The 24,316-nt window shown below is 41.9% G+C and overlaps 1 protein-coding gene across 2 annotated transcripts; it reads right to left on the reverse strand.

Annotated features, from left to right (window-relative positions):
• Positions 1–1,840: 1,840 nt before the first annotated feature.
• Positions 1,841–8,524, reverse strand: ndufaf4 (NADH:ubiquinone oxidoreductase complex assembly factor 4). 2 transcript variants are annotated; one of them, XM_057327760.1, is made up of 3 exons: positions 8,324–8,524; positions 8,130–8,221; positions 1,841–2,557 (listed from the first exon to the last, which is right to left on the reverse strand). In XM_057327760.1, exons 1-3 carry the CDS (start codon positions 8,466–8,468, stop codon positions 2,243–2,245), a joined length of 552 nt encoding a protein of 183 aa, XP_057183743.1. In that variant the 5' UTR covers positions 8,469–8,524; the 3' UTR covers positions 1,841–2,242. The 2 variants fall into 2 exon arrangements, with proteins under 2 accessions (XP_057183743.1, XP_057183742.1); XM_057327759.1 differs by having other exon boundaries at positions 8,130–8,224.
• Positions 8,525–24,316: the final 15,792 nt, after the last annotated feature.

Genomic DNA, 24,316 nt, shown 5'->3' on the forward strand with positions numbered 1-24,316 from the left:
ATCAGTTCATAAACTATCTTTTTTCCTCAGAACTTTAAATATTTTCCTGTTGAGCAGCAAAAATGTAAGTATTATATGTATTAAGATATTGCACATTATGAGTTTTTATTATTATGTTATTTGTTATATTTGCACATGAAAAAATACTCATTGACAATGAAAAAATCTGAATAGTTTAAAATTAGATTATTAGAGTTATCGCTATAAATATTGTACTCCTTAACCACAGACCAAAGCAGTGAATAAAATATCAGGGATTGGAATATTTAGTTTATTGTGACCACTGTAAACCAATGTGTGATGTGCTAAATGAAAAAAATATTTTGTAAGATGTTATCTAAATCCCTCCATTTGTCTCCATGTCTTATTCCCGGGGACACCCAAGGCCAACAGACCCAGCTCCAGCCCACCCCGATGTTCATCCTTGCACTGCCTGGGACACCTAAAGCCAACAGGCGCAGCTCCAGTTATCTTTTTGTCATAAATACGTATACTTTATATATAAATATATATATATATATATATATTTATGTGTGTGTGTGTGTGAAGCGGTTTTGCAACCGTGCAAAATTGTGAAATGTGCTATAGAAATAATTTTGACTTTGAGTACATGGATCCTCACACCACCTGGTGATCGCAGAAAACCTATTGAGTGCAGTGTACTTTGTGTTTTTCATGCTACAGTAGGAAGGATTTGCTTGCTGGCATATTACAACATTACCATGGGTGTAGGCCTTGCTATGAGAGACTACCTTTTTGCTGGACTTTCAGAAGCAGAGCATCAAGTGATCTTCAGCTGTCTTATCAATTATGTAAAATGTCCCTTGTAAATATTATCAATGTCCAGTAAAAATATTATTGATTGCATTGATGTGCATATTGTGGTAAATTTGAATTGAAATGTATTACAATTAGACATTTTCAAAGTACATTAAAATTTTCTATATTTATATTTAAAGTTAAGTCTACAGTTTTGTTAAGATAAAATATTTTAATTTATAACAATATTACCAACACAATATTAATTATGTGATTTCATGAATTTAGAATTGTGAAGTACAACATTGGCTATTCAGTGAATATTTATTCAATGTAAATTGTTGTTGTTTATCAATACACTGTTTGCTTTGTATTTGGTTTTAGTATTTCTGCTTTTTAAAATATTGTGAATGGCAATACATCAGAACATACTCTACAGGGGTAAACAAAAAAATAGGATAAACTGTAAAATGGTGCCTTGAAGCAACCAAGGTGGTTCCAGGCCATTTTAATAAAAGGGTTCCTCATGAAGCCTTGATGGTTCTTCAGAGAGCCGCCCTTAGTAAAGTGGTGGCTTGAGTTTCCCCTGAGGGTTCTGCCAGTGTGGCAATGGGAAGAACCGCAAATGGTTCCTCAAAGAAGTCAAAGAACAAGAGTCACGCAAAACAGTGTTACATATTTAAACCCCAGCACAATTACATACATTATTCTTAGACCAATTTAAATTTTACTACCTGTTCAGTGATATTTTCTGATTAAGAACTTAAACATTTGCCAGATATGTTTGTTATTCTGCGTTAAACAGCAGTTTCAATACCGCTTCATAGGGCCATACAGTATATAATAAATTGTTATGTTTATTTATGAGATTATATAAGGTGTTATGAGATATATTATGAAATATATTGTAAGGCATTATGTCTACATTATAATCCATTAAGAATGCATTTATAATGCATTAAAAATACATAGAAAGTGAAATTAGATTAATTACTATTGTCCAAGTAGAGCATGCATTTAAAAGAATTCTGATGAAATTATATTAAAAAAAACTATAACCAATGAGTATACACAATTTAGTTGAATAACCCAGTATTTTTTATTTTTATGAATTTACTCATTTTTAACATACTGTAGACTTGTATGAAGATGTTTAGAACCTTATCTCAAAAATTTGTAATTTATTACCAACAGTCACTTATAGAGCACGCCTTTGTTCTTTCAAACTATGCATAAAAATGTATTCAAAAGTAATTTGAAACCAAAATGTATGACAATTAATAACAACCAATGTGGACTTTAACCACTGGTAAAATGTTTAATTATATTTCTATAACTACACAGTACAGAGAAAAATTACTGCCCAAAAGATTGGGGGAGGGCTATATTTCTAATATACTGTACAAAGACCAACTATTGAATGACAGTGCAATTAGTATGTCAAGACAAATGTATTGTAGCATCCAAGTTCAAATGGGTGCTCCTAAGAATCATTAATTTGCTTATTTTTTGCTGACTCTGCTGGGATGATTTTGACATCAAAGGGAATAAAGAAATCCACCAGGGCTTTAGCATCTTTCGGGTCCAGAGAGTATTCCTGTGACATCTTCTCTGTAGTCCATGTTTTAGGCAATTGTTTGTGATTGTTCAGAACAGTTAAAGCTTCTACAAGAGTCAGCTTGCCTTTTGGAACATCAGTGACATCACAGATACCATAAGGGTCGCCTGGTAGACTGAACTTGAGCAGCCTGCGTTCCGTCTCCTGCTTTGCCTTATTAACTGTGGAAACGTCTTCACCCTACAAAGTATTAAAACAGTCAGGTTTTTTTATTATTGGGACAGGCAGCAGTGCTGTGCCAGCTGCAAACACTGTCGTTGTAAAAGCACAACGGGTGCGACCCGTTCATGCATTCAGTATGAAATAGGCAAGAAAACATAAATAATTTGAACGTTTGCGAATGGGTGTCACACAGAAAAACGTAATCAACATGGCTATATTGTTATAGTAAATTATTGTGCAATATATTTTACATTTCATACATGTATATCTATTTAGCAAATAAATGCAGTGTTATGTCACACCCCTACAGAGCAGGAAAAGTGACAAGACACTTACCCCACTAGACAATTAAGACAAGATGAGACACGGGATTGGGTTCAAGAGAATGAGACGAGATTTTTAAACTATTTTTAAGAAATCCTCAATGACGAAATATATAAAAAAATAGTCACAAAATGCCCAAAAATCGATGCATTTTGAAATCAGCTTGTAATGAATGTCATTTTTCTTCTATTTTAATCAATTATAATATGATTTAAAAATAGCAGGGTATCTTTAATATTGTTTCTTGGGCTGTGTAAAAAATATTAATTCTCCAATTCTAATCAATTCTCAATTTAACTAAATGATATTGATTCTTTACTGTATGTGCATGCTTCCTAGGATATGAATATTATCTGTAATTCCCTTCTCGTCCTGAAGATGTCGCCGTTTTCAATTTACTTTACAAACAGAGGATCATGCTAAAAGGTTCAGATAACATGCTTTGATTTTTGAAAACTGTTTTGTTTCTTAGTGAGTAAATATTTTGTGATTTTTAAGGTCCTACTTTGGTTTATGGAGTGTCCAACAAGTTTATGTACAAGGTGTAAAAATAAAAAAGTGGATATTGTTTGATCAAGTATGTCTGGCTGTGCTTCACATATTGAAAGCATGGAAAGTTCCAATAATTAAACAGGCAAATCTTGGTTTATCAAATAAACGTTTGTAAAAAGTCCTACTACACTGCCCTAACAGGCATGAAATGTAGCTATGATACTGCATATTTAGACTCATTGTAGCTTCAGAAGCAATTCAAATTAAAGCTGCAAGCAGCATATATCAGGCCCTCACATCTTGGTGCACATTGGGGGTGCTGGTGTTAAGTTTGAACATCCCTAACCTCTCAACAACTTCTTCATGTTTCATGGCATAACATCAAACTTTTTCAGGGCCGCTATGAACGCGCCATTGAACAAAAACCCAAAGGCGTTGCAATTAAACATGGCAAACGCCTGTAGATTAGACTGAACAAATATGATGTTCATATAAAGAAATCTCTTGGAGTTGTACCATGCCTGAAAAATGTAAAAACTACAAAAAATTGCGGATAAAATTTAAAATGGCAGACTTCCTGTTGGGTTTGGGATACTGTTGTAAGATACTTTTTTGTAGCTGTTGGAATGTTACATGAGCCTACCAAATTTTATACATTTACATGAAACGTAGCACGAGGGCTGCTTTATTGAAATTTTGTAGGTGGCGCTATGGAGCCATTTTTGAAACCCATATCAAATGTAATTTTTTTCCACCTCTGACCTGTATGCAAACTTTCATGAGTCATCATAATTAATGCATTAATTTATGACAAGCATTTTGTGGACAGAAAACAGAAGCTAACTTGGCTAGAAAATGCCCATGCGTGACTGCTATTAGCATTCTATCAGACTGTGAGTTCAGTTCAACTGGCAACATTGTTACTTCCCACAGCAGTCTTTAAAACGATAGAAAGTAAACTATTGCTGTAAATCAATGTCATTAATCTGAATGTGTCATTGATGCCCGCGTGTGCTGTTATTACCTGATTGGCAAACTCGTGCGCTGGTTTTAAACCCTCATGCGCATAGCAATTCCTGCAAGGAAAAGCCTGAGCCGCATGCATTACAAAGCTCTCTTATGCACAGAAAACTCAAACCCCGCACATAATAAACTCTCTCTAGCGCAAGGCGAGATCTACTTGAGGAAAAGCCAGAGCCACGCACATTACAAGCTCTCTCATGCACAGAAAACTCAAACCCTGTACATTATAAACTCTCTCTGTCATGAGGAAAAGCCTAAGCCACGTGCATTGCAAGCTCTCTTGCAGAAGAGATATTAATTAAGTAATATTAATTAGCTAAATTTATTGGCATACAGCCAACTATCGTCTAAGGAATCAGATATCGCAAAAATGTCTGACTATCGTAAATACACGATAGTATCGTCAATCGGAACAGTCCTAATTCGGACGGCAATTAAATTACCGCACGACCTTGGTGTTTGTAAAAAAAAACAGTAGGGAATTTCGGCCAGAGATTTTTCCGCGGGTGGTGGGAGAAAAACACAGGCATTCTGGATTCGGACGGCAATAAAATCAACATTTACCCCCGTAAATGGTGAAAATATCTTATATCCCTATGAGAAACAATTACCATCCAAATAGGGATAAGGATTGCTAAAATGAACAGATTTACTGACAGATATGCCGATCTCTGTGTAAAAATAAAATGACGATGCTGCATTTTTAGGCATTTTACTAATATGGCTCTAAATTTAAATTAAAATTGTCATTTTTACATCCTCTACAAATTAATTGATTACTTAATTACTATTCATCGGTTTTTACAGCATTCCAGATGTTGGTCTTGCTTCTGTAAAAAATAGGAAAAAAATAATCAAATTAGAGCCTGGGAAATATGCAAAATTTGGTTGAGTTGACACGGAGTGACCCAGTAATAGGCAGTTATTATTACCTTACTTCTTGACTGACTATCAACGATTCATTCTGCGACTTAACTGTCTAATCCCCTCATTTCAGTCAGCCTACTCTGCGCCGCAGCTCCGCAAATGGAACGTAGGTGGGCATTGCACCGAGTGACACAAATCTGACACGAAACTGAAAACAGAACGACAGACGACACAAAACTGAAAACAGAACGACAGATGACTTGTTCGCGTGATTCAGAGTCGACTCCTTTTTTCCCAAGCCAATAACTTTATTCGTTCACTTTCGGTTTTAAAGCTTGGCAGACTGCTTACATTCATACACAGCAACATTACACACTGCATGAAATGTAATTTTAAGGACATTGTAATTGTTACGCTTTATATTTCAGGTTGGTAATGGATTTCACTGTTGCACACTTTATTTTTTTATATTTTGCAGTTTGTTCTTGCTTCTCTTGTGTATGTGCATATTTATTATGTCTTGTTACGATGTTTGTTACTCAAAGTATAAGTACATTTGCGTTAGCCTATTGTTAATGTAAATGTTCAGTAATATAGCTAAGTTGGAGGGTTTCACGTTTAAATATGAATTATGTGTCTGCATTAGCGCTGGGAAGATATATCGTGTAATTTTTATGCTCAGTTTCGCAGTGAATTACAGTTAAATGCTGCTAAAGGGTGCACTCACACAGAAACTCCAAAAAAGCGCTGCAGGCCCACAGAAGAAGTACGATTTACACACGTAGGCCATTTTTCTCCATTCCAAGAATGCAAAGAACGGACTTGGCAAGTTCAGACTTGGGAGTTTGAACTCGTGAGGACGGTCCGGTTATATTAGAAATGGAACGAGTACTTGATGCGTCACTCAGTCAAATACATGCAATCCTATTTCACGTAATAGCCTATTTATTTGAATGTAGCTTTAGGTTTAAACAAAATTAAATGAGATAATATGACAAAACACAACAGTGCTTCCTGTCGTTTTTATTTTAAAATATAAAATTCTGGCAACATGACTGCTTTGATTTTGTTTAGAATAAAATGAAATAGTGTAAGAAGTTTGTACAATAGGGAATATAACAAGCAAATAATTTAGTCAAAAGTAATGTTACTCCAGTAGGAAGCGCTCCGGAACAACATTAAATCAAAGATAGAAAAGTGAAACTTAACTTTGCCATCAGTCAAAACGATTTGCCCAGCGCCAAATAAGAGATTTATAAGACCAAAGATTGCCTGTTAGATACACCCAAAATTAATTCAATCTCATGTTTAACCGCTACAAAGACACCATAGCCAGCCCTGAGATTCATAAACACTTGCCGAGGTAAGGCTGCGTTGGGCGGGTACATGAGCGCCCGGTGATTGCCTGGAGCAAATCCTCCCAGCAAATTTCAAATAGACTATATTTATTAACCAACTGCTGATTTGAATTTTAATCACATACATTCTCACCTTCTAAACAACTCTTATAACTACATTTTGTGACAAAATAACCGTAATATTATAAGCATTTAGCTGTTTTACTGCTCCACTGCGCAATGCATGTCGGGAAATACAGCGTCACAAGTTCACACAAGTCACCTCCCAATGCATCCTCGATAAAAGGGGCGGATCAAGGACACATCCGGGGATTTTATTCGTTCTTGTCTAGATGTAAACTTTGAAATGGAACAGTACTTGGGCTGCTACTGATGACGTTTCACAAGTCCACAAGAACACAAGTACAGACAAGAACACATTGAGAAACGGCAGTAGTTCCAGGAAATGCCAATGGTCATATTCTATTGCTGTTCTTCAAATCTTTTTAGGTATTTTCATGATAATAAAGTATATTTATAATGATGATGTTTGACGAGTGTTGCTTTTTCAAATGCATGTTATAAACAATTCAATCTTGTAATGATTTTAGATCGAGCAGTACTTCCTACTGATCAAAGAGCCATAGTTCACGGAAGAGCTGTACATAAAACAGAGAATCGAAGCCTTTCCGATTCAGAATAGATTCTAGACAGGTATAATTAGTGTGAATCGCGATATATCGTCCCCAGCCCTAGTCTGCATATCTAACATTTTTTTATGAAATATTGATAACTAATCAAAAATCAAAATCATATAATAAGAATCAAATCAAATTTGCCAATACCCAGCCCGTTTTAATCTTGAGAGATCTTAGGTTTTGAATTCTTACATTGTACAGTGTCATTGTCTGTATTGTATTTTTCGCATACTTATTATTGTGTCTTTGTATTGTTTGCACAATGTTCTGTGTGCATGCATGGTTCAATAAACCGAATCATGCTGTACAACTGTAATCATGTTTGTATTAATCTATGTCTTAATCGGTACTATACTACTGTGTACAGTAGTGGCTGTATGTATAAATGTGCACTGCTGGAAGGTTCAAACCCAGCAACATAGCTTTCTATTCTAATGTATTCTATTCTACTCTACCAACCCCACATTGTAAAACCCGTAAACAGCTGAGTCAAATTCCCCCTTTTTTTACCATACTCAATATGTTTGCTTCTGATCTATAATAATTTAAAAGGTGTTTTTGCTCCAATCATAATAAGCATGAGTTGGATAGAAATTAAAAAAAAATGTGCAAACAAGTGAAAATGTACTGTATACCTTTTTAAACTAAATTAAAATACGTAAATGCTGCTTGAGGTGATAAGAGATTGGTTGTGCTATCAACCTTTGTTGTGATTGTCTTCAAAATGTTTAGTATCTGTTTTTTTAACTGTACCATGAAACCATCCCTATATTACGGCTTATTTTGGGGGACAAATGTATCTGTCTCCTTCCACATCTTTATGGTGATCTTGGGTAAAAAGCTTCTAACCTGAGATACTGGATCTTTAGACTCCACATAAACATTCTTCAACATGGACAGCAGTGGATCATTCCTCTGGTTAATGTCTTCTGTCATGTTGCCTGCTGACACAGAAACAAAATTTACTGGTTAACATTGTGTAATGTTAACCAGCTTATTAACACAGTCATATTTTTTTAGCATTCTGTAACACTGTGTGTCACCTGCAGTATTATGCTGGGGAAGACTTTCTGATGTTGGATGTCTTGGTGCTGCTCGAGGTTTTAATTTACTGATTTCTCTGTGAGCGCGATTCTCTAAATTAAAGTTTGTAATCACTCGCGTTATTCTTGCGCCCATGTTTGACATACATTACGCACGCAGAGGACGCGCAACATCTTCTTTGAGGCTTTTTTGTTGTGGTTGGTGAATCAGCTCATTGTGCTTCACCGCCACCGAATGGACGGGAATGTGAAGCGCATACAAAAGGAGAAAAAGCACCAATGAAGTCAAGTAGGGCTATAACGTTACATCATTGCAGAGAAATAATTCTTGCCTATCCAACAGTACTTTTAAGTAGATTTAAACGTAAATTAAGCTGTAGATTGTTAAAAAGTGAAAATGTATAGCCTACAATTATTTAATTAATAATATTCCAAGCACATAGTAATGAACCCCTGTTGTATTTATACCTGGTCTTCTTACATTATTATTAGTACTAGGCAAGAAGGATGCTACAACCCTTTTATATTTCAGCTGTTTTTATCTTTTTCTTATATTTGGTGGTGTTTGTACAGCATTATTGTTCTCTTGCAGTGGTGCTTGCAAGAAGGAAAGCTATGACTTTTCTAAACAAGCAGACTTAAAAAGTTTGCGCAACATAACAAACATAACACGCCAAATTGGCTATTTATTTGACAGCGGTGCCTGCCACAGTTGATTTTTACCCGCAGTTACCATGATTTTACGAAAAAAAACCACGCCTTCCGCTCCACGCACGTCCTCCAGCAGATGTGACGTCTTCCTGCGCAGCTGGAAGTTATAGGCTACACACGTATATTGACGACAAAAAAAACTCGAAAACTCCATGGATGCCATTCAGTAAGCAAGCAATAGATGATTTCTGCTTGTTTTTGCAAGGCGAAGACGCAAGCGGACTTAAAAGGTAAAAAGGACCGATCAGAACTGCCTCTGCTAGATATATATTTAAGTGTTTTAAGCTTTTCGGAGAGTACCTAAGCAAATATTATTACCCATATCAAACCACAAATAATTAGCCTATGTATCTATTATAATATGCTACATTCGTTCTTACAAAAATCCTGCAGGAATCCCGCAGCTTTTTCGTGTTAATTTTCCTGTGGGAATCCTACAGGATTTATGCAGGAATGTACCTTGTCCTGTGGGTTTTTCGTGCTGTCCAAATGGATTCCTGCACATGAAAGCATTATCCTTAAAGATTCCTAGAGTATTTTTGTAAGGGTTTTTTAAGTCTAGTGTTAATATTTTAATATACTTTTTCAATTTTGGCTTAAGTTGTGTTTTAGCATGAAAAATATTTCTTTTCATTCCTTTTAATGTCATATAAGCTGTTGTAGATATATAAAAGGTGTATATAAAAGGATATAAAAGGTGTATAATAAGAATACAGAATTAGAGACAAACCACATTTTTAGAAATATGTTTTAGTTAAGTTCCTTCGCACACCATACAAGCATTAGCTAATGTGGTCTGTTATTTTTTTTAATGCTTTATTCTCAACAAATTGCACGTATAATGCCATATCCCACTGTATAACTAAAAGCATTCCACATTCTCCAACAAGACAGAACAAGAAAAAAAAACAAAGGGAGAGAAAACAAAAAATAAGGAAAGAGGGTAGCCTACTTAAACATCAGTTTAAACAAATATACACCCCACATATTTTACATTTCCATAGGATGTTACAATGCCGTTTTAATACAGAAAATTTGCTTTATAAGTAAACACCATTAAGTAAATTTGTAATGTGAAACTGTTAGAGGAGCATATAGTAACCATTTTAATTTACTATTAATTTATTATTTTTAGATTTTGACATCACATCTATATACATTTTATCACCTTTTCAAGCAATACACAAAATAGGTTTGCCCTTTTTAAACTTGCATTTTTGAATGTGAAATTTACGTAAAAATTAAATAAAATTTATAATAAAACAAACATCCTTTAAAGAGCAATCATTGATATAACAACCTAAAATCACGTTTATAAGATAAGGAAAAAGGTTTTAAAATATTATCAATAATGAAAGCCTCCACATTATTCCAAAATTATGAAACCCTGTTGGAAAAAGGATTTTGAAGATATTGTCTCAGCCAATTCATTTTAAAGTTACTGATTAGAGAGCTAAAGTCAACACAATTCAGACCGCCTTTGTCATATCAATTCAGCATTACTGGTTTCTTAATGTATTGAATTGTTTTTCCACAAAAAATTGTCAACATGCTGTCAATTAGTTTACATGTGTGTTTGTCAACAGAAATAGATTGAGCAGCATATGATAATCGAGAAATGACTTCTGCTATAGTGAGCAGAACTCTGCCTTTGAGTGATAAATCTCTTTGCAACCAGTGATTCAATACCATGTGGTCTGTTAATTTACAGCTGGAATGCAGAGGTTGAAGGGGTCAAGGGCCACTGCGGTGGCTTGCACTGAAAAGTGAAGGTGCTTCAAAGGCTCTTTACAGCCAACTTTAAATGCCATAGAAGAACCATTTTTGGTTTTTAAAACTAAAGGTGCTTCACAATGCCCTGTTTAAAAAAGTATAAAAGAGATTTTTTTTAAAAGAACCTTTGACTGAATGGTTCTTTGAGGACCTAAAATGGTTCCTCTGTCTATGGCATCCCTGTGAAGAACCTTTTAAGCACCTTTATTTTTAAGAGTGCAGGACTTCACTATTGTGTGTGTTTTGTTTTTATATTGCACTTATGCTTTTGTTGTCCTCATGTTGTTCCAATTGCTTCCATTGTTTCCCTCATCTGGAAGTCGCTTTGGATAAAAGCGTCTGCTAAATTACTAAATGTAAGTGTAAATGTGTGTGTTTTACAGTAGGCCTACAGTTTTTATGACAATTTATGCTGCCAGATTTTCCTTGTTCCTCTTCGAAGTTTTAGGGTTTGGGGTGAGGGAGGGGTTAGTCCTATAGCAATTTCTGACAAGGTAGCAGAAATCGACATGACAGGCTTCACTGGATATGTGTCTAGACATCCCTAAACTGGACCAGTTCGTTTTCCATTTGGCTGAGAAAGTGTTAGTTAGTCTGTTGCGGGAGGAATTTCAGGAATTCCTTGGAACGACTAACAATGAAAAAACTTCTACAGCATAATCTTAGATAATGTTATTTTCAGCATTTACCAATCAAACAAAAGTTGTATCTGTTAACATTAAAAGGTTTTTACCCACAAAATAAAAAAACAGTGTTGTTTGAAAGCTTAAAAGAGGTGGTCAAGATACTACTCTCTCACTGTAAGCAGAGAAAACAAAGCAAAAAAATTACGAACATAAATATTAAATGCTGTAAATATATACTTATATATAGTTTAGCTTGAGCCAATGCATTAACTACCGGTAATAAATCAAACCTTATTGTTTCCATTATATTTAACATTTTTGAACCACTGTATATTTTGATGTAACCTGTCTGGTTATTATACACAAATGTTGACCTTTCAAGTTTTGAAAAACAAGCCAGTCTTGTCTTACACAGGGAGCATTCAGGCTGCCTGAATCAGGCATACGGCTTTTCCTGTGACCCTGGTGAAGCAAAGTGCGTGGCATGCTGAACTTTCATTCAATAAATGCACAGAAAACCACACTGTAAAAAAGATTGTATTTTAATAGGAAAAAACCTTAATATTTCACTGTAATTTTTTTTAAATTGTATACTAATTTTATTAAAATTACAGACAATTATCTGTTAATTAATAACCCACATATTATTTTATGTGTTAAGACAATAATGACAAATTACATGTTTTTCTTGTTTTTTGGAGAAAAAAATACTGTAATATTTATACAGTATTTTTACTGCTTTCTTAAATAACATACAAATGTATGTAAAATTATGATAATTTTCTGTAATTAAATTTGTTGCTCATTATATAAAGGTTTATTTCTATACAAAGAATTTAACGTTTTTCTTCCGTATTTTTAAGTCAGATCTTAGTTCCCTTTCTGTCGGTCTCTCGACGTTGTGTCGAACCAACAGAATGGGGTTTGTCTTGAGAACCTATCATCTTCTGAGTATTTAGAAAAGGCCAATGAAAATTGGCGAATGTAATTTGCATGCCGGGCTCCTCCCCGGATGTCCGGGTATAAGAGGGAAGCCGGCGTGCTCATTCATTCACCTTTTGTTCTTCAGAGCCTACGCATCTGGTGAGCTTCTCTACGATCTGGATGATCTTTCTTTCTGCTGGAATCTACGACGTGGACAGCGGACGGTCCCTTCCTGCAGTGACTCTCCCCTGGGCGTATCGGCAGTTCCGGAGGTGTTCGAGCAAATTTCCTTTTCAAAAAGAGCAAATTTCTCCAGCGTGGCTTGTCCCGCTGTTCTCATGGGTGCAACACACTCATCGAGGAGGGGGACGGACACAATGCCTGCTTCCAGTACGCTGGGGCAGACGTTGTGGATACGTCCTGCCCGCACTGCGGGTGGTGACGATTCAGACGTTGCGTCACAGGTGGCTGTGTTCCCACGGGACTCAGCCACCACCTCGTTTGCTCCCCGTTCCGTGGCGGCAGGACTACGGCCCTGCCGTCCGCTATGGCAAGCAGCGAGGGTGAGATGAGGATTACTGTGAGCGATAATCCGCCAGCCACGGCTCACGGACCGTTCACACCTCGTTTCGCTCGTCTGACCGTTCCCCAAAAAAGACGGTCCACCGTCTTATTCCTCAATCACGTATTCGGACACGATGCGTGATGATGAGAGGTCTCTTGCAGCATCGGGGGGTGACGTACTGCCATCCGACTCCGAAGATTCTTCGGGCTCCCTCCCTCGGGGGGTCGAGCCCAGGAAAAAGCGGATGTCGAGATGTCGGCCATGCTTTCCCGGGCCGCCGTGAGTGTTGGGTTGCAGTGCCCGCACTGCCTCTCCCGGCGTTCGCGGCTGGCTACATGACGCCTCGGGTTTGAGCGCGGCTCCAAGCCGCGCCCGCCCCCAGTGCCGTGTTTACCGGAAGTGCATGAGGAACTTTGCAAGACCTGGAATGCCCCTTCCGGCACGTTTCACGTCAAACAAAGTTCTGTCACCCTCTCTTCCCTCGAGGTTGAGACAGGCTGCATCCTCTCTCCACGCTATGGCTCCTGCCAGGCCAGGGCGTTGAGAGAGCTCCACGAGGGTAAGACCGACCCACGTTTCACGCAGGAACTCCGCGCCGTCACCGACCTCGCTCTACGGGCGACCAAGGTGACCACGGGGGCCCTGGGTCAGACGATGTCCACACTTGTGGTCCATGAGGAACTCCTCTGGCCGATACTTGCGCAGATGAGTAACACTGAGAAGGTCCGCTTTCTCGACGTACCCGTCTCACAAGGGGGGGGCTGGTTACTGTTACTGTGGAGGGTTCTCGACAGTAAAAAGCAGTCCTCCGTGCCGCAACTCGGCCGCCTCGGCCGTCGAGTCCAGTGCACTGTCTGCTTCCCAGCAGCCCTGGTCCTCTTCAACGCCCTCCAGTGACCTGGAGGAGACAGCGAAGAGGAGACCATCGCCCCATCAGCAGCCGCGGGCAGCAGCTGTCATGGGATCACCTCAGGGGGATCGAGGCTACCATTGGGCCCGACCCCAGCCACAGCGCTGGAGGTCGGATAGGGACGGTTCCTGCCCCGTCCCTCCATCTGCTGGCCCCCTCTGGGGGCTGGCGCCCACTTACTCTCAAAAAGGAGAGTTTCCTCTCTCTGGGTTACCTCAGCCGCTCTCACCCTCTGCACGACGGTGAATGGCAAACTCGACGTTGCGTCATGGCAAAGCGCAATGTCGAGTATAAACACCAGCCCTCAGCACTCTCAGTCAGACAGTGCGTTGAGCTGCGCAGTCGCCAGGCAGGAAATATGGCAGAGCCGATCTCCTCCCCGGGGGGCCTCCCCTGGCAAGGAATCCGTACTGCTAGCCATCGAACCACCCTCCGCGGGGGCGATGAAGCAGATCAACCTCTAGTCCCCTGTCACAGTTCTGGGAGCCCCCAGACTGTCAGGCTGGCTGAGGAAGACGATCCGTCTCGGCTACGCGATTCAGTCGCTACACGTCCGCCCAAGTTCCGAGACATCCTTTTACCTCAGGCAGAGGCAGGGCTGCCCCCGTACTTCGGGCGGAGGTCGCCTCCCTTCTGGTGAAGGGAGCGATCGAGCCCGTCCCACCGGCCGAGGTGTTCAGCGGGTTTTACAGCCCGTACTTCATTGTCCCTAAGAAAGGCGGAGGGTTGCGCCCTATCTTGGGTCTGTGTGTTCTGAACAGGCACCTACACTAGCTGCCTTTCAGGATGGTCACGCAGAAGCGCATCCTGGCGTCCGTCAGGCGTCAGGACTGGTTCATGGCAATTGACCTGAAGGATGCGTACTTTCATGTCTCGATCCTCCCTCGACATCGGCCGTTCCGACGGTTCGCGTTCGAGGGACGGGCATATCAGTACAGGGTCCACCCCTTCGGTCTGTCCCTGTCTCCACGAGTCTTTACTAAGGTCGTGGAAGCCGCCCTCCTTCCCCGTTGGGAAGGAGGTGTACGGGTACTAACTATCTCGACGACTGGCTCAAGTTTGGGCACACTCTCGAGATCTGTGATGTACACACAGGGACCTGGTGCTCCGGCACCTAGATCGGTGGGGCCACAGGTCAACTGAGATAAGAGCAAGCTCTCCCCGGGCAGAGCATCCTCTTTCTCGGTATGGAACTCGACTCTGTCCTCACGAGCGGCCCCGCTCACCCCCAGGGGGGGGCGCGAGGACTAGCGCGCCCGGTCAGTGTTGAACTGCCTGAGATCAGACAGTCAGCGGTCCCCCTGTAACAAGAGGCTCCTGGGATTCATGGCATCCTCGGCGGGGGTGGCTCCCCCTCGGGTCGATGCATATACGACCGCTCCAACACTGGCGGCAGAGTCATTGGAGAGCGTGGCACACCGGCAGCAGGTGTTGGTCACACGCTTTTCTGCCGACACACCCTAAGGGGTGCCGTGTGCAACGGGCGAGCAGTGTCGGGGCGGTGGACGGGCCCCCGCCTGCGTTGGCATTCAACTGCCTAGAGTTGTGGGTTGTGCTACTTGCATTGAGGAACTTACTCTCGTGCAGGGAAGCACGTGCTGGTCCGGTCGGACAGCACAGCTGCTGTGGCATATTCTTCACTCACAGCAGCTAACATGTCTCGCCCGACGCCTCCTCTTCTGGAGTCAGCAGGTGATCAGCTCCCTGCGAGCCACTCACATCCCGGGCGTCCTGAACCAGACAACCGGTGTGCTCTCTCGTCAGTTGACACAATGGCGACTCCCTCCCCGCGCAGCCGGCTCATTTGGGGGCAGTTTGGCCAGGCACAGGTGGTCCTGTTGCCTCCCCGAACTCCTCCCATTGTCCGCTTGGGTACTCCCTGTCCGAGGACCCTCGGCACGGATGCCCTTGCGCACAGCTGGCCGAGGGAAAAGCGGAAGTACGCTTCCCCCCAGTGAGCCTCATTGCACAGGGCCTGTGCAAGGCCAGGGAAGAGGAGCATCAAGTGGTACTAGTTACGCCCCTTCGGCCTAAGCAGGACTTGGTTCTCGGAGCTGAGGCTCTGACAACAACTCCCCCCTGGCCGCTCCCCCTGGCGAACAGCTTCCCCAGGGGAAGGGGCACGTTACGGCATCCCAGGCAAAGCTGGTCTCCATGTCTGGACGGGACGAGGAGATCCTGAGTGACCCACCCCCAGTCCGGTTGGGACGTCACTCAGGCTAGGGCTTCGGCCACTGGGCGGCTATACGCCCATAGGTGGCGCCTCTTCTCGTCCTGGTGCTCTTCTCACCGAGAAGACCCGCGGAGTTGCTCGGTCGGGTACGAGCTGTCCCGTCCTCAAGAGAGCGGGGGAGTAACCTCTCCCCCTCCACACTGGGAATGTATGTAGCCCCTACGGCCGCTCATCATGACCCAAGTGCTGGGTAGCCTCTGGGACAGCACGGCCTGGTCCATTAGGTTCCTAAGGGGCGCGAGAGGGTGACCACCTTTCCACGCTCCGTACCCTCTTGCGAGCTAGGTGGCAGGCCCCAAGAGGCCCCGCCCGCTTCGAGCCTCTCGGGATTGCAACTCTTTCTCAGTCTTGATAAAGACGGTTTTCCGCATGGCGCTCACCTTCAAGAGGGTAGGGGATCTGCAAGCACCCTCCGTGTCCACAGATTGCCTAGAACTCGGGGCCGGGATTCTCACGTTATCTTGAGACCCCGCCCCGGCTACATGCCCAAGGTTCCCACCACTCTCTTGAGAGACCAGGTGGTGAACCTGCAGGTGCTCCCCACCAGGGAGGAAGACCCAACCTATCCGTGCTGTGTCCAGTACGCGCACGGCGCCTCTACTTGGACCACACGCAGAGCCCAGAAGCTCTGAGCAGCTCTTTGTCTGTTTCGGAGGTCAGCAGGAGGGCGCACTGGATCGTGGATGCCCTCGTTAGGGCATACCGATCTCTTTTCCTGCCCGTTGGGGGTGAGGCTCACCCCTCGTGGCTGGCTCAGGGCGCCTCCCTGGCAGACATCTGCGGAGCTGCGGGTTGGGCTATGCCCAACAATTCCGTGAGGTTCTAATACCTACGCGCGGAACCGGTGTCAGCCCGCATCCTGGCAAGGTGTGGGACCGGCAGCCGGTAGGGCATACGCCTGCGGAAGCCCTTCCCCCTCCGGGGGGAGCAGTGGCGATCCCGCCTCACTTCTTTCCCCTCGGGTAAAGAACAGGCATTCCATCCATCACTAAGCACCCTTCCAGGGGACAGGCTGGGCAGAGCAGCCCTGCCCCCTTAGGCCGGGGAACAGTTGAGTTATCTCCCACATAGCTCTAACCGGACCTAGTGCTCCAGACGTGGTAACCCCCCCTCCGTGGGCTGTTCCGTCTGATGTATCCTCATGAATGGTTCCCACCTTGGCAACCCATGACCTCCCCAGGTGGACTCCCACCTTGCGGTTAACTCCTGCAGTCCGCACATTCCTCCCATGAGTTCTCCCCTGATGGTGAGACCATGTGGTGTCTCCACTAATTCCTCCCTACGGTAGGTAGTGGCCTCTGCAGCGTTTTTCCCCCCGGGGGGGGAATAATGCTTACCCAGTGGCCCGTACGGTGCCGGGCGGCTTCTCGCCATTTAGAGAATCAGGCCTCCGCCCGTGACGGCCGGCGTTAGGGGGCTTCCCAACTTTTTGTGGAAAGCTCTGGGTCCCCCTTCCTCTCCACTGGAAGGTCATAATTTCGCGTTAGCGTGTTCGTCTGACTCGCCCAGGCCAGTCAACGTCGCTCCGCAGAGATTGTGACGCGGCTCAGTGCTGTGGCGTTTTCCATAGGAACCCCATTCTGTCGGTTCGACACAACGTCGAGAGACCGACAGAAAGGGAACGTCTTGGTTACGGATGTAACCTCGGTTCCCTGATGGAGGGAACGAGACGTTGTGTCCCTCATGCCACAACACTGGCCGCCCACCCCAGCGGTCGGGGGAGGATGCTTAGGCTCCTCAGACCAAAGGTGAATGAATGAGCACGCCGGCTTCCCTCTTATACCCGGACATCCGGGGAGGAGCCCGGCATGCAAATTTCATTATCCAATTTTCATTGGCCTTTTCTAAATACTCAGAAGATGATAGGTTCTCAAGACAAACCCCATTCTGTCGGTTTGACACAACGTCTCGTTCCCTCCATCAGGGAACCGAGGTTACATCCGTAACCAAGACGTTTCTTTTATTAGTGTATGCATATTTTTACATTAATGTTTTTAGCAAACAATTTAGTTAGGCTACAGTACATTTAAACAATACACAGTCAAAATTACAAAGCTGCACTCCTCTTGAGGTTGGATCTTTCATGTTTCCTGAAAGTGATATGACAGCCCCGTTGAAAAAAACAGCATATGCTGGTTAGGTATGTTTTGCATGGTAGCTGGTTTAAGCTGAGGACCTGCTGGTTGCATAAAGCACCTTAAGTTTAATTTTGCCTTAAGTGTGTCCTTAAGTATACCTTAAGTTTTACTAAAGTTATTCTCCTATTGTCTTCGGTAAAGGGAAATCACCTCTAAAGTGTCTGTACCACTTAAGGTGCTTTATGCAACCAGGCCCCGCACATGACCAGCTCAAACCAGCTATCATGCTTCATAACATACCTATCTACAGTAGCATATGCTGTTTTTTTCAACAGGGAGACAAAGCACATGGCAGTAAACCTGACAAAAGTTGCTATAGTCTAGCCCAGTGTTTCCCAACCCTGGTCCCTGGGGCACACCTCACAGAATATTTTAGATGTCTCCCTTTATAAAACACCTGAATCAGTTTATCCACCCCATACCAGAACGTTTGAAATGTCTTCCTAATTAACACACCAGGTGTTTTATATAGGGAGAGATCTAAAACATTCTGGAAGGTGTGCCCCGAGGACCAGGGTTGGGAAACACTGGTCTAGCCAACAAAAACATGATTAATGATAATCATTAATAAATTCACCTTTTCCCATATCATGAATGGCTATGGCCTAACCACTACATTCCATACCTTAAACCTGGTTAGCTCAGAGAGAAAAACCTTAAAGACAGGAGAATGGACTGATTTAAAACTGCAGTTAAATAAACATATGAAAACAAACGTAATCAGTACAGAACTTTGGAGAATGTGGCCAGAGGCTTAACAGATTTGTTCAAATTCAAGAGGATCATTCTAGGACAATAAATCGAGCTGTAAGGTACCATAATGTTAATACATTTAGTAATGATATTTTCATATAGGCCTGCAGTATGTCATAAGCATCTTGTTTGCTCTTTTGCTATTTTGTAAAAGTAGTGGCTGCATTTTTGTTGATTGTCGTTAGCCCTAATTTTTTTATGTAATGGCACTGAAACATTTCAGACGCTTTCTGTTTTTTTAGAAACCACTTCCAAGCACCAAACGTGTGTAAGCATATATGCAGTGCTCGAATTGAAGGGGGCTGGGGGGATCCGGGACCCCATAAGAAGTAAAAAATAGACTTAGGGGGGTCCCTCAGATATTTTTATTTGAGTAAAAATGATAATGACAAATGTGATTAAATTCATGCAATGTATATGGTAAATTTCGCGAATTAATTATTTACAATAATTTATATTAAGTTTGTTTATAGGCTAGTTGTCATATCTCTTTACATTTTAAACGCCCCGCCCCACGTCTAAAGACCGCTAAGCGCAGGACATCGTTGACATGACTGCTTGATTGGCGTCGCTCCGGTGAAGCTAACTTCAGCTAAAAAATGGAGAATAATAAACCGCCAATCGCAGTCGGGAAGAGGAAGCTTCTAACTTTTTTGAGGGGTAATTTTCTCTCTATATATATTTATTCACTATATTTATCAACTCCATGTCAGGGCTTTTGTATTCCTTGCGTAAATTATTATTAGGCCTGGTTCTGGGGTGCTAGAGATCTCGATGAAGATGAGTGACAGCTTTTTAGTAATTATGAAGGGAGTGCTCGTTGTGCGTGTAGCGGCCCCTTTGGCATTCGAAACATGAGGCAGAGAGTTTTGACGGGTGTTTGCAGTTTATTCTTACTGCATTGTTTATCACCTTACTATCACCGTAAAACTATACAAAAAAGAAACATAAAATTAAACTATTTTCATTGGCCTTTTCTAAGAAGTCGGAAGTGATTGGTTCTCAAGGACGAACCCCATCTGTCGGTTCGACACAACGTCTCGTTCCCTCCATCAGGGAACCGAGGTTACAAACGTAACCGAGACGTTTTCACATAGAAATATTTTTTTGAACTTTTCATGTACAAATATTACTGCTTTAAAGTGAATATGAACTTGCTTTCTTTGCGGTATTTGCGGTCTGAAAAAATAACATCTTTCTGTTATCTGAAATATTGTTAGTAATTCACATAATTGGACAAAAATGAAAATTTTACCTAACCTATAAATAGTTAATATATAAGGCTGTCAAAGAACTAATAGCAAATAATCGCATCCAGAATAATATCCGCCCCTTCAAAAATATCCAGCTGACATTTAAAATAAAATAAAAATATTATTATTAAATACTTACTAAATACTTATTTGTATTATCTATTAAATAATGATCTGTCAAGTTAATTACAGAAAAATGTGATCATGTGATACCGGGTACACAGTATACATATTTAGGAAATATTTACATGAATTTATTTATATTTGCCAATAATTTAAATCATATATAAATGTTTCTAATTTTTTATATATTTTTAAAATATATGCATGTATGTGTATGTTTTATAAATACAAAATAAATAGGCACAGTACACAGACATATTATGTAAACACAAACTTTTGTTCTGAATGCGATTAATCGTTTGACAGCCTATACTGTATCGGGGAACAAGTTTACAATAGTAATAGTAGATGTTTTTCCTTAGACATGTGCTTGAGTGAAGATATATACTTGTAAATTGACTTATTAAAGTACTCTTTTTTATGTTACTTAAGTAAAGTACTGAAGTAAAGAAATGCTTCTCATAAGAACCTTAAAGTCACCATCGAAAGACCTCTCAATTGGGATCCTTCGCCTTGTGTCCTTCATTCAGCCTCTTTTGAAGGAGGCATAAAGATTATCCTTCGCAGCCTCAAATAACCCACAATTATTTGCGTACATTCCCAAAACATTGCGAGAGTCAAGTTGGCACTGAGCTAGCCCAATTCTGCTTTGAAATATACGAAAATTGTTTTTATACAGTAGATCAAGACGTTTATGTTTTATTTTATTTTGTTGTACATAATGCTAAATGGCCCATGTTATAAAGCAATTGGAGACCACAAACGCTTTATATGTGATTCATATTCAGTATATTTCATTCATGGAAAGTTGTAATACTTTTTTGTGGTGATACATACTGTAGCTGTCACGGTCGGTGGCAGAGAACCCAGGCGCAGGCAGTTAAAGGGTTAACACAAAAACTTTAATAGTAAAACAAAACCCACGATGGGGGAAAAACAGGACAAATCAGGACAAGAACTGAAACCAAAAACTTCCCTCAAGCGGGACAAAACAAAACAAGGTCTTACGAGTAATAAATAATAATTCCACCGTAAACATGATCAAGGTATCTGAAACACGAGGGCAAGGTAAGGTGAGGTAAACATACACGGAGATGAATAATGAACAATGAACCGACACGGGACATAAAGAACAGGGGCTCTAAATAGGGGAACACTAACGAGGGATGATTACACAGGGAGGGTGACGGGCAGGTGACTGGGATCAAACACTAATGGGAAGCTAACGAGGGAAAAAGAGGGCGGGACTTAAAGACGAGACACCGGAGAGAATTCACATTATGTCGGCCGACAATAATATGTTTCTCTCCACACAGAACAAGAGGCTCTGCCATGGTTCTGCCACAAGACCAAGAAAGACATGATAAGAAGAGGCAGAACCATGACAGAAGCCCCCCCAATGAACGCCCCCAGGCATTCACCAAGGGGCAGACTATCGAGACAAGACAGACTGGGTAACAGACAACATCCAAAAAAACATAGTAAACATTAACAAGGGCAAACATGAAATAACAATAAAGGGGTTGGGGTGACACAATAAAAATAACAAACATGGGAGGGGGAGGGGAGGGGGGGAGTGGAACAAAAGAGTCCGTAGGGGGAAGTCTAAAGGGATTGGGGCTGGGTGGGGGAGTCATAGTCCTGGGCGGCACTCGAGAGCGCGGGGTCCGGGGGAACTTGACCGGGGCAGGACTGGACAGGGTGCCGAACTGGAGGCAGGGCTGGGTGCTGGCTGAGTAGTCGGCTGGAATGCCGGCTGAGTCTCCGGCTGGGAGGCCGGCTGAGTCGCTAGCTGGACAGGACTGGGTGTCGGCGGGACAGGACAGGGTGTCAGTGGCTGGGCAGCGCTCTCTGGCAGCTGGGCAGCGTTCTCCGACGGCTGGGCAGCGCTCTCTGGCGGCTGGGCAATGGGCTGGGTCAACGGCTGGATCGCGGGCTGGGTCACCAGCTGGATCGCCGGATAGGGTACCGACTGGATCGCCGGCTGGGGTGCCGACTGGACAGGACAGGGTGCTGGCTGGACAGGACTGGGTGTCAGCTGGGACGCCGGCTGGGCTGGAGGCTGCGACCCCCTCCTCGGTTTCTTCCTCCTGGACCGGCCCACAGAACGTGTGGCCAGCGGCGGGGAAGTGATGGGGGAACCGGCTGGCTCCGTGATAGAGGAGTCGGACGGGGAGTCCCACGACTCCCTCCATCCACGCCTGCCACAGAGGCTGGCGGGAAGTGGAGAGGCTCCAGGGGGTGAGGCGGACGGTGCGGCGATGCTCATGACGCCGACCTGCAAGGCGCGACCCTTGGGGATCGCAGGCAACGGAGATGAATAGGTGGACTGGCCTGAGACCCTGAACTCTGGCCGGTTCATGGCGTACCTAACCGTGCCATGGAAATCCGGGGTATGCAGAAATCTAGAGAGATGTAGTATTTACAATAAGCATGTTTAGCAAATCTCTCAGACTTTCATGGCTTGTAAAGTTCTGTTACTGTGATGTATGCTATTAACTTGTGAGATGTTTTAATGTGCAGAAAAATTCAGTAAAGGCCTTCATATTCTCATTCAATTTGTGATTTTTCCTTCCCCAGTTAATGCCCTCCTTTATCGACAAATTCCAAAAGTAAATTTGTGTCACATCTTTGAGAGACAAATAAGGCTTTTTAACTTCACAGGAGATGACAGACATTCATAACCATCAGTGTGAGAATGATAAACTTGTGGTTATTATAAAACAGCACGTGGTTGAGTTGTCATGCACCTTCTCTACAAAGGATTTCAAACCTTTGATTCGTCTTAACTTGCTCCACTAGCTGCTGTTGTCTCTTCAGTTGAGAACAAGAAACGATGCAAAATACAATGTGTCACACAACAGTTTCAGCTGAAAGTACTTCACTACACTACATTTCACCACACAGAAACTGATTTGCCGTAAGTGACACAGTCTTTACAGTAACATTTTGTAGTAGATGGTGGTGGCTTGTGCTGTTAGATTTGCACAAATAACTTATGAAAGCATGTTTGTGTGTGGGCGTGTTTATGTGTTTAATGTGTGTTAACCAACATGTATCATTTGTTTATAATAATTTTTATTCATATTTTGTTTGTACAAATAATCTACAAAATACAATTATAAATGCATTGTATGCATGAGACCAACCAGACACAGCAGTATTGGCATAACCAATGTTGTGAGTTTGGGATACCAAATTATTCTCATTACATTTCTCGAAAATTTACAATTCTAAAAACATCCACAATCTCTCCAGAATTTTAATGGCAATGACTGCACCTACACGATACATTAAAACAAAGCTGTGCTCATACAACCATATATACCGGAAACAGAATCAAATCATCTGGAAACAAAAGAGAATGTCTAATCATAGGCGAACAGACTGCTAAGGTTTGTAGCTACAATTCAAACACAATTCCACAAATCACAATAAAAGTATTTTAATATCCACACATAATAACAATGAGAACTCATGAGACAATATATGCATTTTTACTTAAACAGAGACAGACAAGGGGCAACTGAAACCCAGGGCTGTATGCACAAAAGTTCAGTAATCAACAGGAAACTTTGCTGTAATTTCGCAACAGGTTTGCCAGTAACTTACTGTAGATTTAATGTACAATTTTGTTTTAAGCATAAACTTATCTAGTTTATATATTTCTCTCATAAAAGAAGACTAAATATCTTGGGTTACTTTTCTTGTTATGTAAATGTATCATAATTTAAGAAGTTATAAATATTTTTACAGAAAAAAAGAGAAAAATGCTTAGGAAGAATGTCATTTTTTGCAGTGTTGCTGTGCAAAAGCCAGTCATTTTGAATCTCAAAAGTCAAAGTGTTTTAATTTTGATTAAAGTAATTGAAAACAGTACTAATTGGAAAGTATATTAAGTAGTAATTAAATCTATAGTAAGTTACTGGCAAACATGCTGCAAAAGCTACAGCAAAGTTTTACAGGGTAGGTAACAAATAGCCC

This window comes from Triplophysa rosa, unplaced genomic scaffold (assembly GCF_024868665.1).
Source record: "Triplophysa rosa unplaced genomic scaffold, Trosa_1v2 scaffold289_ERROPOS74644, whole genome shotgun sequence".
NCBI lineage: Eukaryota > Metazoa > Chordata > Actinopteri > Cypriniformes > Nemacheilidae > Triplophysa > Triplophysa rosa.

Excerpts from the sequence above, each read along its gene's own strand:
- ndufaf4 (XM_057327759.1), bottom strand. The coding sequence starts at position 8,468 with ATGTCAAACATGGGCGCAAGAATAACGCGAGTGATTACAAACTTTAAT. Across the intron at positions 8,225-8,323 it reads TCCCCAGCATAATACTGCAG|CAGGCAACATGACAGAAGAC; the intron begins GTGACACACAGT and ends TTTCTGTGTCAG. Across the intron at positions 2,558-8,129 it reads CTAAAGATCCAGTATCTCAG|GGTGAAGACGTTTCCACAGT; the intron begins GTTAGAAGCTTT and ends AATACTTTGTAG.